Source organism: Diadema antillarum, unplaced genomic scaffold (genome assembly GCF_040938485.1).
Source record: "Diadema antillarum isolate AM-2024a unplaced genomic scaffold, OU_Dant_1.0 scf00000125, whole genome shotgun sequence".
Classification (NCBI taxonomy): domain Eukaryota; kingdom Metazoa; phylum Echinodermata; class Echinoidea; order Diadematoida; family Diadematidae; genus Diadema; species Diadema antillarum.
The window spans coordinates 2,280,645-2,294,798 of record NW_027271014.1 but is presented as its reverse complement, the minus strand read 5'-3'; the positions used below and the strand labels follow the sequence as shown (position 1 = coordinate 2,294,798).

Genomic DNA, 14,154 nt, shown 5'->3' with positions numbered 1-14,154 from the left:
ATTCCAATCATGTGTATCTTTGTGCATCAGTCCAACGGGAAGACCTACACTGTAGGTTGGCGCAATTGTGATTACCTGTGAGGCTGATGAGATAAGCTCTATTGTAGTAGTTGAGGAATATCTGATTTTGTTACAACACACATTTCCTTTAGACATTTTCCAAGTTGTACTGGGGACTTGTCCTCAACAGGTTAATTGATAATTAGAATCAGGATATCCCTACCTAGTCAGTGAAGAAAGATCTCCAGTGTGTGCTCTGATCATCGAATGATGTACTCCAAGAGTTTATGAATGTCATCCTCCCAAATCTCAATGCATCTCTCCCTCTCCAGGTGTTTAGTGGTGCAGATGTCAGGGCCTCCCTGTCTCATGAAGCCAGTCTCTTCACATCAGCCAACAGAGACTTCAGGCTGCTGATGAGAGCTACAGAAAAGAACCCTAATGTCCTCCAGTGCTGTCAGAGGAAAGGTTAGCAACAAGGGAGAAAATAGAAATAGAATAAAATTGATCAAGTGATATTTAAATGTTAAGCAGTTGTAAGCTTGAGAAAACATATAAACAGTTAAAACAATGAGCAATTTACCAATTTCATATATGTAGGGCTGGACAGGGTAATCTCTGCTGCAATAGAAGCCATACAGATAACCTATGCCAATCTGATGGGTCCCAATACAAAGTCTGAATATCTAAGATTATTGTGGGAAACAACTTAATTAATCAGAACTGCTGCAGTAGGAAGAAATTTCTTATAGACAGGAAGACTATATTTCTGTGTGTTGAGTTCAAATGAACTCAAAAGAAGGTTGAAATGTTGTGGCTGGAATTGAGCTAAGAAATTATACATGCTAAAGAATCGAAAGAGAATATGTTTTTCATCATTGGGTGCTAAATTTCATGATTCTACACTCCAATATACAGTGTACATTTCTGTAGTGTATTAAAATTCCACAATTTTTCTATTCCTACAGCCTAGTAAGAAAACATTTTATGCATCTGCTACCTCCACTTAAAGTTTAAAAGGCAGGGATGCACTAAATTGTTAGCGTTCATCAGATATTGCAAGGTAGGGAAAGCTATGTGGTTGTTGAGACAGTCATTTGTGATCAAAGTATGCATAGAACTTTTAAACATTATAAGTATGGTCTATTCTGCTATATAATGTCCATTGTATGTCAATTTTCCAGGAATCCTGGTGCTGCTGGAGAAGATGAACAATAATCTGGAGGTTTGCCGTCGTTCCTTGCTCCAACACCTTGAGAGGAGGAGGCAACGATTCCCACGATTCTACTTCCTGTCCATGGAGGATGTACTGCACATTGTCTGCAATGGTGAGTTTGGCTTCTTGACCTTTGACCTCTGTTTGCCTGCTCCTTTCAAGGTTCTCAATGTTTACTTAGATATTGCATACAAGTTGTAGTGCTTAAAATGTGTAATTAGCAATATTTAGTGGAATTAGTCTTCTCTTTAGTTTTCATCATGCATGCCATCAGAAATGCAGTTACTTCTCTGTTGTCAGATTTGTGATGAAATTTGAAATAATAAATCTTAACAAAGTTTGCAGAATTTTTGACTGCCAAGCACACCTGTAAGGTACAGTCATTAGGAATTCAGTCAATGTGTATTTTCATTGTCAGCTTTTATGTGCAAGGCTTAATGTCATTTGCGAACTTCAAAGGAATGTTTGCTGCACTAACTCCTACAGCAGAATCCCACAGTCCATATTTCTATTTCAGGGTCTGTCCTTTGTGATTTCATGTGCATATCACTTGGAAATGCTGCTTAAGGAGTGATCGTCATCATCATCCACAAAATCATATTTGATGTAGACATCAGTGAAATACATCCTTGTATTACATAATACATCCTTGACTTGGATGACTCAGGAAACACTGTTGAAGACTTCACAAATATTTATGAAAATGATTTCAGTGCAGTGAGTAACCTTATGGATAGGTGAAGCATATTTTGTTTTAACTTCAAGGAAATGATAAGTGACTGTTAGCTACAACTGTCTCCCTCACAGGCTATGACATCACTCAGGTTAACCTCTACCTGCCCAAGCTGTTTGAGAACCTGGGCCAGCTGGAGTTTGAGAACAGCCAGTCGGAAGCGGCGGAGTGCAATTTCCAGGTGACGGGACTCCTCAGCTCTCTGGGAGAGAAGCTGCCGCTAAAACAGGTATGGGTGCAGCTCCATACATGATCAGCTTTGTTTTGAGTATGATGCAATATATCAGGTGTATACCAGGCACAGTGATATACATTTGCCATTTAGTTTTCTAATGGCTGTGCCAAAAGCTGGTATCAGCTATTTTATTCAATGTGGGAATTTGAGCATCAGCATCAATTTTTTATATACAACCATGTATTGCTGTGCTAAAGTTTATTTTTGTTGCACAAAGTTTTTTTTTTTTTTGTGTGGACACATTGAATGTTTCTATTGACTACTGTAAAAGTGGATATTTTCGCGCGAGTAATTTTTCGCGCTTGGCTGGGTATTTTACGTGTTTTTAATTCCACGGAATCAGAACATTAACTACTGGAACATAGTATTACATTGTATGGTATGCAAAAATATTTGCGTGCTTTTATTTTTGTGCTAGTGTCTGATTGTGCCAAATGTACGGAAAATTTCCACACTGCGAAAAATGTCCACTTTTACAGTAACTTGGATAGTAGTAGGCCTATAGCTTGCTCATTGCAAATGTGCTTATCTAGCATCAAACCATGTCCACATTCCTCACAGATGGTGTCATGTGAAGGCCCTGTTGAGACCTGGTTAGCCAACCTCATCCCCATGATCAAGACCTCACTGCAGCACCAGCTGACCTCTGCCCTGGCCCACGAGACCCTTGACCTACAGGCCCCCAACCAGGGGTCCGTGGCCCCGGACAGCCTGAGGGCCGGGCTACGGAGGGAGAAAGACAGAGAGATCCACAGCGCTGGGGCCAGGAAGGTGACTCTCAACAAGGATGAGAGAAAAGGTGAGAAGAGAGGTATAGGTCTGGAGTGTCAGATCTTGGAGGAGGGGTTGAAAATAACATTACTGTGATCAAAGATAATGGACGTTGCTAGAAAGGTGTGAAGTGAGAAATAGTGGATTTGTTAGTTATATGATGAGCATATTTATATGTGTATTATGATGAGACACTCAAAGCCTTACTTTGTATTACTGAAATATTGAATATGAAATAAAAAGTTGAGGGAAAATAATGTATGCAGAAAACCCACAACTTTTTTCTACAAATTGTACATGGAGAATAAGTACAGCACAGAAATAGACACCTACTTTCAAGTGTCTGTTTAAACCAAGCTTGTACAGTTACATTGTAAGATGGCCTTATTTAATGTGTGTATTTGAATGTAAACTTGTTTCTTTAACGCGAGACACATAATTCTTGTAACGAAGCAGAAGTAGCCATATTTGAAGATTTATTCTCAGCATTTATTATTATGCATTTGTCATTGTTTTCCTCTGTAATCAGCCGGTGGAAGCCGGTCAGGCAGCAGGGCCAACAGCCGCACCGGTCAGCGGGTCAACACGGGCAAGCGGCCCAGCACTAGGGAATCCCAGGAGGGCATCATGGAGGGCCTGAGGGAGTCTCGCCAGCCGGCCACTCGGTCCTGGATGCTTGACCATGTCACGGAGGTGGTCTACCTCGCCATGCAGATCCAGCTGGGGGACCAGGTGGAGAGAGGACTGAAGGCGGCTGACGAAGGGGACAAGGACTCCCTCAAGGTTAGAAAATGGACAGGGTGAACTTTGACCTGTCATCGCATTTCATAATTTCATTCTATATACCATACCCTTTGACATTAGATGCCGAATGTCATAGGATCAAAGCGTCAATGGGCTGACAAGACCTTGTATCTCAAATTTTGTTGGAAATGGCTTTGTTTGATCAATGGGCAGATAATCAGTTTGGTAATGTCCTGTCCAAATCCTAGCTCTCTTACCCAAAAGTGAAGCCACCATGTCATGTCAAATGAAGGGCTATCCCATTTGGCTTTGGCTGCCATGTTTTTTTGCTCCCCTGAACATTTGACATTTTGTAGATGTGAGGTCTTGTCACCCCAGCAACAAAAAGTTTGCACTTGTGTTAATCCATATGGATGTGAATCACACTAAAATGTTGGGAATTGTCAATGTATCTTGTACAGAAATGAAAGAGACTGAGAAATTGATTATATGGTACACATGTCTGTATTAGAAAAGATGTTACTTGAGTCGTGGGGCAGAGTGTAAGTACCTCCTAACCTGATTTAGTTTTTGCCAGTTTATGCATTGCAATCACATTATACTTTTGCATCAAGAACAGATTTTCTTGTGTATTTTTCATTTTTTTCTTGTTGTCAGTGCATAGTTCTGTCTTTTCATCTTTCATGTAGTGGTTGATATATTTTTTGATGTTGCATTTCTTTGTATTTTAGGACATGGTGAAGAAGGTGAACCAGTCCATCCAGGCAGCAGTGGTCATGCTGAAAGGAATTGAGGATGAGAAAGAGAAGAAGGCCAGGCTGACCAAAGAGCTCAGAAAGTCTGAAGGTAAGCCTCTTCCTTGTAAGCTAATTGTGCTATCGTGGTGGAATGGTCTGTGCTGCCCTCATGTCAGCAGGAAAGGGTCAGGGTTCAAACCCTGTGATATCACTTGCATGTTGAGCAAGATGCTCTATGCCTGAATACTCCTTGCTTTCCAGGTGTATAAATGTGTAAACAGTGAGACTGCTGCTAGCATGACTTGTGCAAACAGTGGGACTATTGTTAGTATTGCCTTTCACAAAGAGAAGGATAGAAAGCAATGTACCATAGAGCTTCCCAAATGTTGCATGTGTATGTATTTGAATCTATTGCATTGAGGTTCCTCACAGATACCTTACTACTACAAGTGAAAAACTGATAATTTTACTCGATGTGCAACTTGATTGAGACATCTATCTCAAACTTTGGTTTTGTCCTTTGTCTTTCTGTAATTGCAGCTCTAAACCCATATAGAAAAAAAAAAGAGAGAATTGAACCCCCTCCTCCCCCCACAAATTACCAAACAAAAAATAAAGTGTGTCAGTGATGACTGCATGTTGCAGAACAGTCTAAAAACTACTGCCATATCCTCTCTGCCCCCAACAGCCAGCCAGAATGAAGGTTCAGTGGTGGATAACAACAGTGTGGTGGTGTCTCAGACGGGGAGGCAGAGCTCTCACTCCTACAAGGGGTCTCAGTGGAGCCTCAACGAGCCCCAGCTACCCTCGGCTGCCCAGCCAGCCACTCCCATTCAGGAGGAGGGCAGTGTTCACTCTGTCATCAACGAGGAACAAGGGAGCGAGACTGGTGAGTTAAGTTGTAGTTTTTTGTTTTGTGTTTTTTTTTCAGTGTGAGTGAAGGAGACAAATAAGAAGCACAGTCACTACATTCAGCTACTCGAACATATCCCACAATGTACGATGAATGTGATATCTTCAATCAACTGCAATATTCTTAATTTCAGATTTTACAATGTTTATGATAAAAAAAAGCTTAATATTTTATTTTCTGTAGTTCAAGTAAGTCCTTTAATTTTGTCCAACCATCGACCAGAATGTCAGTAACCAGCTTCCATCAATTGCGATACACTCAATTTCTGATTGTACAATGTTTTATATGATAAAAGAATGTTTATTTTTCGTCTGTAGTGCAAACACAATAACATAGTTCAGTAATAATCCCAATAAATGCATACACTTATATCATTAAATAGTGTAAGTCTTATGCAACTGAGTTTGTCAAAAGTTTGCCTCAATTGTGTATTCATATCTCATTAACCTCAAATTCCTTTCATTTAAATAATTATAAGGCCTGGTTAATAAGATGCATATGATTTATGTGTCACATTACTGAAAGGGATATTAATCTCTTATTACTTCCAGCTGGAGAAGTGAAGTCATCCCAGCCTGTGGACACCATGAAGGTTGTGCTCCCTCCTGAGAGGCCAAAGGTCAAAGTAGTGGTGGAGGAACAGGTGGACAAGACCGAGCTGAAGCTGATGCTATTCCCAGCCCAGATCCAGAAAATCAGCAACCTGGTGGCCCTCATGGCCCACCAGCGGGACATTGTCGCAAGGTCAGTGACCTCTCAACCTCTTCCCAGAATAACCAATCCTCTCCACGTACCCTCTGCTCTTTAATTGTATTGTGATGTGACTATGAAGAACAATTTCTTTAGGAAATATGCTTTTGATTGTTCCTGCAAGGCAATGTTCAAATATAATTGTGAAAAATAATAAAGACCATGTCCTCTTTAAAACACAACATAAAAAAAAATGACAGCAACAATAGACTCAAATATGATTTTGTAAGTTTAAGACAGTTGTTGTTTTTTTATGTACAACAGATTTGACATTTGACAGTGAAATTGTACTTCAAACATGAAAGTTCTCCTCTCCCATTCTCCCTCCATAGCAATGCATAAAGGTGTGTCTTCTTTTGTGTGAAATACATTTGAACACATGACCTTCTTGACAGCTTTCCAATTTTGACAGTGCACTCCCTCTACTCCCCTTCCCCCTCTTTTCGTTGACAGATTGGAGAAGAAGCAGGGTGAGTCGGGGAAGCTGGCTGATTGCTTTGACTGGAAGAGTCAACTGAGATATGCCTGGGATGAGTCAAACAGCGCCCTCACTCTCAAGGTAATCAACATTGGACTTTATGATACCATGAAGCATAACATGTTTTATAGGTCAGCACAGAAGTATGCTTTGTAACCACACTATGTCATTCTACAACTGTAACAAAAGGGTGGAGATGTAGAAAGTTAAACATTTTTTGTTTTATTTGGTTTGTTTTCTGTGATACATTAATGCATGATGATATCAAGGTATATTCTTATCTTTTCTGGTAGAGTCTGAAAAAATGTATGGTCGTGAATATCTCTGCATGCAAGGCTTATGAATTACCAAGTGAATGGAAATGAGTAAAGCAGCACTGCACTCGGGGTGCCAATCACAGAACTAGTTGTTTACTAACAATCCTTCGCCAGATCATTGTCCCCCCATTCCTCACTGCCTGAAGTTCATAACACGATGTACCAGTTCATTGCTGGGGCAGCAAGCTGCCTCTCTTAGCAGTGTGTCTGTTCCTTGCTTTCATGGGGTTTAGCGGTCGAGTCCTTCTGAGAAAGCAGTATTTTGTTAGTTATCATGGCATCTTCTCACTACCGTGTGTGATGTACTTGTTCCTTCCAGATCCTAGACGCTGAGTTTGAGTATGGCTATGAATACCAGGGCTCGGCCTGTCGACTGGCCCTCCTGCCTGGCACGGAGAAGATGTACTACAGCATGGCCAGCACCGTCAAGTCCCGCATGGCTGCCATGTGTGTGGGATCCAATGTGAGTGGGCTATTCGTTTTATGAAAATTCTCATTGAGCATGAGTATTTGACCAAACTGTCATCCATTCCAGCTGTGATATCTGTGTTATATTAAAAAATACAAAGCCTACATTCATGTATGTGTATATGCTGTGCATGAAAGAAACAGGATGATACCATGATAGAAATTTGTTATTAAAATGACAATGAATTAAGATTTCAGGTATAGATAAAACCTGAAATGGACCCTGTAGTTGTGAATAGAGTGTTTTTTCTTTCTTTTCCTTTTTTTTTCCCCCTAGTTTTCTTTGGAACAGTGATTCTTAACTTTAACAAACATTATCTTATCCTGTGCTGTCTATCTGATTTGTTGATACGAAAACTGTGTGATTCTCTGTTACCTTACAGAAATATTTTAAGTGAATTTTTAGCATCCATATACAGGATATTGCATTTGTTGTATAGTTCTCCATAGGCTACTGAGTCATTAATGATGGCCCAAATGTTTACAATATTTCTTTGTCTTTATCCCTCTCCTTGTACAGTTGAGCGGAAGGGTAGAAACAGTGAGGGAGCTGAGCCGCATTGTTGGCCAACCACTCTACGTCTTCAACTGCACCAAGACTATGGATGTTCTCATGCTTCTGGACATCTTTAGGGGGTTGGCGTCCACTGGTATGTATGATGTAATTTTGTAGTGACATTTTGTCTTATGAAAGTGCTTTAATCCTCATCAATCACACAAAATGTACCATCTACAGTGTATCATTGCATTCATCGATATGTGATAACATAAACTGTAGATTGTAATGACAAGAAATACATACATTATGATATTCAGCAAAAATAGTCCATACTATGCAGATGTACATGTATGAGTTATAAAATAATTTACCTAATAAAGTAATACTATGTTCCCATTCATATCTGTTCAAAGTGTATAGGATCTTATTGGACAGCTGCAGTTGGACATAAAATTGTGTCTCATACTGATATGCAGTTAGCCATTCTATGGGAGAGTGGTTAAAAATGCATTGTTCAGATAGGGACATGTATTTATTCATTTGCAGGTTATCATTAGTGCTTTGTATTACATGTAGTGTAAGCTGTGCAACTTTCCTTTATATGCAACTACTTAAGCTGTTATTTTTGCGAGGGTTTAATTTTCGTGAATTCGCGAATCACAGTTGGACCGCAAATTCAACAACACGCAAAAATGTCACCATACGCTAAGGTAGTAGTGCGCTTACGTAGGCCTCCGTGTCAATTCGCGAAAACAGCATCTCGCGAAAATGTCTGTAACCTCCTCATTCGCGAAAATATCTGTATGCGAAAATAACAGCATATACAGTATATACTGTGTCAAGTTATTTTTTATAGTTAGCAGGGAAAGGTGCAGAAGAAAATAGTGTACCTGGTATGTCACAGTAGACCCACTTTACTATCGGGTTTGAAGGCATGAATCATGCAGCTCATAAGCTATTGAAATGTATTGTGGTTCCTCCTACAGGTGCATGGGTGTGCTTCAACAATCTGGCCAACATCGTACCAGCGGCCCTCAGCGTCCTCTCTCAGCTCCTACAGACCTTTCTAGAGGCGCTTAGAGCCAAGCGGCCCCACATCCTCTACCCCGCCCTGGGGGAAGAGATCTCCCTTAACCCCGCAGGGGCGTGCTTTGCCACCCTGGACGGCACCCTGGAGGCTCCGCCCATGTCCAACGTGGACCGCCATCTGGTGCTGAATTCACCTGTCTCCATGCTGCCATCCCACCTCACTGGGCTCTTCCGTACTGTCTCTGTCACCAACCCTGAATTTCGTGTTGCCATGGAGATCATGTTACTATCTCAAGGTACAATGGAGCTCTGTGATTGGAGGCCTATTGTTGTAAAGCTGTAGAGACTTAATGCAGTTTTTATATTGCTTCAGCCTGTGTTCACTTGCATGTCTACAGCTTATTACTAGTTTTTGTCAACTCTCTATTAGAGGGCAAATATTTCTTCTTGGAAAACAATGTCAAAGTACTGAATGTCCTAAATCCTACAGCTAAAGACTTATTTTGATGACATCTCATCGTGCATGCAATCACCATATCAACAGTGAGAAATCCTCAAAGCCTCATTTCATGCTGCTGTGTTTGCTACGGTTGCATTTTACTACATGTAATAAGCATCACGGCCAAGAATTTTGACCAAACTTACAAAATATATTTCTCATGTCAAGGACCAAGCAATAGAGCTACAGTGTATGTGATGTTAGATTTGAACTCTTGTTAATTTAATGATGTCAGTGCAAACTGGAAAACTATTATGGCATCTTTTTATTCATGATTGGTTCTGATTCGTTTTCTCTGTGTCTTTCCATTGTGTAGGCTTCACCCAGGCCTATGATCACTCCACCAGATTGTCTTCCCTGAAAGAGATGTACACTAAGATCATCCCAGCTGGCCTGGCCGTCTCCTGTGACAACAAACTGAGTGAGGATACAATGCTCCTGCTTTTCTTTTTCTATTCTTCAATTCGTAGCTCATGTCACTCCTATCCTTTACTCAGCTATATGCTGTAGCACGGTGCATTCAAGAGAAACAATCCATACGTAAGAAAGTCACTTTACCTCAGGCAAAGGATGCCATCACTAGTTACTTGGCATACATTTTGTGAAAAGAACAAATAGTATGTTCCTGATGTGTGATTAGGAGACTCCATGGAGTTATAGGGCACTGCATTAAATGTCAGACCATTCCATTTTCTGTCTAGGGAACTCTTCCTATGAAGGACCCCATGGATGGACCCTGCGAAACATGTACAACGTCATTGTGGAAGCAGGCAATGTGCTGGATGACTTCCAGGCGAGCTTTGTGGAAGAAGAATACCAGATGGGTGAGTTTATTATGGACTGTTGACTGCTTGATCATATCAATGCTTTTTGATGAATATTCATCTACACATTTGTAATACGAGAATGCCTCCACTCTACAAGATTAGGTTGCATTCTTTCTTTTTTTGAGGGGATAGTATTTAAGCAGATAATATTAAGCAATAATCTTGCTAAATCATTGTCCAGAACAGATGGTGAATTTCTGTGTATAGAGAGCCAAGGAAAATTTGTATGCATGTCAACTTTTAGTCATGAGACCTAGATAGTATTCTTTAGCTTCCTGTCGGATGCCAAGCATAGTAACTTTTAGACATTAATTCTTAATTTCCTATACTCTGGTCCTATACCCCACAAAATTTTTGTAATCTGTTGCATCGATTTTCACTGGTTTCATTCCAAGAAACCTCTCCAGCAATGAAGATTTTCATTATAGTACTTATATATGAAAGCTAAGCCTACTTTGGTTGAGACAGGTTTCAGTTCATGTGATTGCCAGAACTGAATATGCACAGTAAGAGCTAAACTATGTGCTCTATCATGGTGACCCACTTCTCTACAACAGTTGACTTTAGCTTTTACTGCATCCCCCTTACAAAACCTAATGGCTGCAAAAGATTTAAAAAGTCAAAGTACTGACTACATAGCATGTTTTTGAAAGTTGATCTCTGAATCATCCTTCAATTGTTGCCTTCCTTTTCTCCTTTTCTAGCCTTGGCTGAGATGATCAGTATTGAGAATGGAGAGAACCAAGCCTTCAGGAAACCAGAGAACGAGGGAGAAGATGACAATGAGGAGCAGATTGTTGAGAAAGGTTTGCATTCTTATGCTCTGTTGTATATTTCATGACTCCATGACCTTTATAAAGCTTATAGTGCTTACACAACTACTGGTACACTGTATACCTTATTGAAAAGCAAATGTGCCAAATATATAGTAGTAGATACCTGTATGTGTATATAATGGTATGTGTGCAAGAGGTTTGTCATTGTGCCTTCATCTCATGATAAATGTCTTATTCTGGCAGATGGAAGTCCTTCATTACCATTTGAACTTAACTGCTGCAGTACTTTTTACTCCATTTTGTCCTCCACTACTGAATATCTGTTTCATTTTCATATTGATATTTCAGCGGCCTCTTTTTCAATCATATTTATTAATTAATGTATTATTAATATTATTGTAATTGTCATTATTATCATTGTTATTATACATTTTTATTATTATCATATGTTTTTGTATGTTATAGGAATGTTCGAGTTGCCTGAGAGCCTGTCCAAGTATGAGGCTGAAGCCATTGTTACAGCACTGCGTAACACCTTCATGCCACGCCTCCATGGCAGTGATGCGGAAATGTTTGTCACCATGGTAACGGATGTCTTTCCCAACACCTCGGTTGACATGGGCTTTGGTGGACATGATGGAACGTCTGGAGGAAAGAGATCTGGTAGGTTCATGTTGCATAATCAATTTGCATAAAAGAACCATTATAGTACTTTACAACAGCCTTTCCAAGCCATCTTTGACAAATACTTACCAAACCCTGCATTTCTCATGCTTGCCTTCTTCATACATGTACAATTGCTCATGATGTTAACAACTTAATCAACATTAGGTAAACTTTGTTAACCTGTTGAAGACGAGTCCCGAGTATAGTCGGTCAGGTGTCTATGGGAAATACATGTAGCAATATCAGCCCGTCCTCAATGGGTTAAGTGAACTCACCGTGCAACATAAACTGCAAGTACATTGATTTGACTGATATCTCACAACTGAATTCATAGCAAGTCTTGTCACATAATCTGTATAGGTTTCTCAATTTGAATGTTGTTTCATTTGTCATACTCCATCTGCAGAGCTAGTAAGTTTGAACACACCTGTGGTGACTACCCATCACATCGGTAAGGCCACCCAGAACTTCCTTCCAATGGGTGGAGGAGAGAGACAACCCCTGGATGACATCCACTCAGCCATCGCCGTGGCAACGCATGAGCTAGGCTTGCTTCCAGGCACTTCCTTCCAAGCACGCGTGGCTCAGCTGGCACAGCTCATGCAGACACATCAAACGGTGAGTCCAAGATGTGTGGATATGGGTGTGTCTTTAGAGCCAATATTAAGTAAATGTTGTATGCTCTCAAATGCACTCTACTAGTTTATATGCCTGACAAATGTATATCATGCCCAAGTGCAGGCTTGTTTTGTTGCATGCAGTGATCATGAATGTGGCATGGTGAGTAACAATTGTACTATTTGTTTACCAGTTTATGAATTGTATGGCATTGATTTCCACTGCAATGATTAGTTCTTGTAGTCCACATATTTATTCCTGTATTGAAGCTCATTGTAATGAAGTAAAACAATTGGACATACAATGTATCTGGTGTAAGTCCTGTGAAAATTTCTTTGCCCATTCATACAGTGTGAATGAATGTTCAATATTTTGTTTGTGATGAAATCGTGTTACAAGGCTGCTCAAGCACTTTGCCAGGCATGTAGATTGTGTGTAATGCACTCTACACCTGGTCAGTAATGAATGTTTGCAAAAGTCTATTCAAAGTGTCATGGGTGAACAGCCTTCTACAACATCTTTGTCAATGCCCATTTCGACTTTCAACAATTTCAAGATTGTAGCTGAAGAACCCCCCCCCCCCCCCCGAAAAAGAAAAAGAAAAAAGAGAGAATGACACAGCTCTGTCTGTTGCTTGTGTTTGAACTCCCTATGTGCAATCAGAGACAGACATGTACAAATCCCAGTTAGGCCTTTATTCTTCACCATGGAGGACATTTAGATTTTCCAGTCATAAAGTGGCCCTCAATACCTGCTTATGATATCTCCCTGTAGGTGATTGTCACGGGTCCACCAGGCTGTGGTAAGAGTGAAGTCATTAAGACCTTGATGGCAGCTCAGAGAGAGATAGGCAAGACTGTCATCGCTCATAGGATCTTCCTCCAGGCCGTGGAATCAGTGGAGCTACTTGGCAGCGCTGACCCAGACACCAAGTGAGTGAATGTTATTGGAATCAACCAAACAATCCAATGCACAAACTCCTTGTCCTCCTTATCCCCTGTGAATTAAGTCTATGAAATTTGATTTTAGCTATAGTAATAACATGCAAATGAATATCATATGATTGCTTATACTGTCAGAATCACATCAGGAACATTTTTATTCAAAATCTGCACTTCAAACTTTCAAGCAACACCAAATCTACATGGTTCTAGAATTTTACTTTTTCCTTCTACAAATGCCATTGTCATTTTGTATTTCTTTTATGGGCCCCAAAGATTCAGTGATGTTTCTCTCCTGAAATCATATTGCTGTGCCATTGCAAATTCACTATTGACTAAAAATATTAGCAGTGAGGATGTGGCAGTACTCTTTTTACACTGTATAACATTCCATTGCCACAACAGTAAGGTCACAAAGTGATAGATTAGACACATATCCTTCATGATTTCTGTTCAAGTTTTGTTCCGCTCTTTGTTGACACCCTCCAGGGAGTGGCGTGATGGACTCTTTATAGCCCTCCTGCGTAAGCTGTGCCTGGTTCCCATGGCAGACCCAAACCAGAGCAAACCCCTCATGAAGGCCCTGCATCTTGATGGAGAGGTAATCAACAATTAACTACTCTGTAAAACCAAAGAATTTTGGGTGCATGAAACTTCCTACATTTTGCAAGGAGCTGAGATTCACGAAAGTAACATGCCTTATGCGAAAGCTCAACAAATCTAAGTGTGTATTTTTGAAACATTTAGTGCACTTGCTATTCTTTCATAGTCGACAATTCACTGAAGTTTCATAACATGAAAATGGCCCCTGGCTCCAATTCGCAAACATTTCATTAATTTTTTGTTTTGTTTTGTTTTGTTTTTCTTTTGCAAATGTTTCTGGTGTAAATGTAATTGTGTGTGCTGCATGATATCTTTTTTGACACGGTGGTCTGTG

General features: G+C 40.2%; 1 protein-coding gene across 1 annotated transcript in view; it reads left to right on the top strand.

Annotated features, from left to right (window-relative positions):
* LOC139720278 (uncharacterized) overlaps window positions 1–14,154 on the top strand; it is a 96,218-nt gene that overhangs the window by 24,903 nt on the left and 57,161 nt on the right. Inside the window, exons 30-48 of the mRNA XM_071631637.1 lie at window positions 333–468; window positions 1,185–1,328; window positions 2,024–2,178; window positions 2,746–2,983; window positions 3,485–3,738; window positions 4,431–4,549; window positions 5,129–5,334; window positions 5,907–6,093; window positions 6,553–6,658; window positions 7,214–7,357; window positions 7,883–8,012; window positions 8,848–9,186; window positions 9,706–9,810; window positions 10,091–10,213; window positions 10,921–11,022; window positions 11,458–11,655; window positions 12,065–12,276; window positions 13,051–13,208; window positions 13,707–13,818. Of these exons, the coding sequence (XP_071487738.1) occupies window positions 333–468; window positions 1,185–1,328; window positions 2,024–2,178; window positions 2,746–2,983; window positions 3,485–3,738; window positions 4,431–4,549; window positions 5,129–5,334; window positions 5,907–6,093; window positions 6,553–6,658; window positions 7,214–7,357; window positions 7,883–8,012; window positions 8,848–9,186; window positions 9,706–9,810; window positions 10,091–10,213; window positions 10,921–11,022; window positions 11,458–11,655; window positions 12,065–12,276; window positions 13,051–13,208; window positions 13,707–13,818 (3,168 nt within the window). The remainder of the gene's footprint in view (window positions 1–332; window positions 469–1,184; window positions 1,329–2,023; window positions 2,179–2,745; window positions 2,984–3,484; window positions 3,739–4,430; window positions 4,550–5,128; window positions 5,335–5,906; window positions 6,094–6,552; window positions 6,659–7,213; window positions 7,358–7,882; window positions 8,013–8,847; window positions 9,187–9,705; window positions 9,811–10,090; window positions 10,214–10,920; window positions 11,023–11,457; window positions 11,656–12,064; window positions 12,277–13,050; window positions 13,209–13,706; window positions 13,819–14,154) is intronic.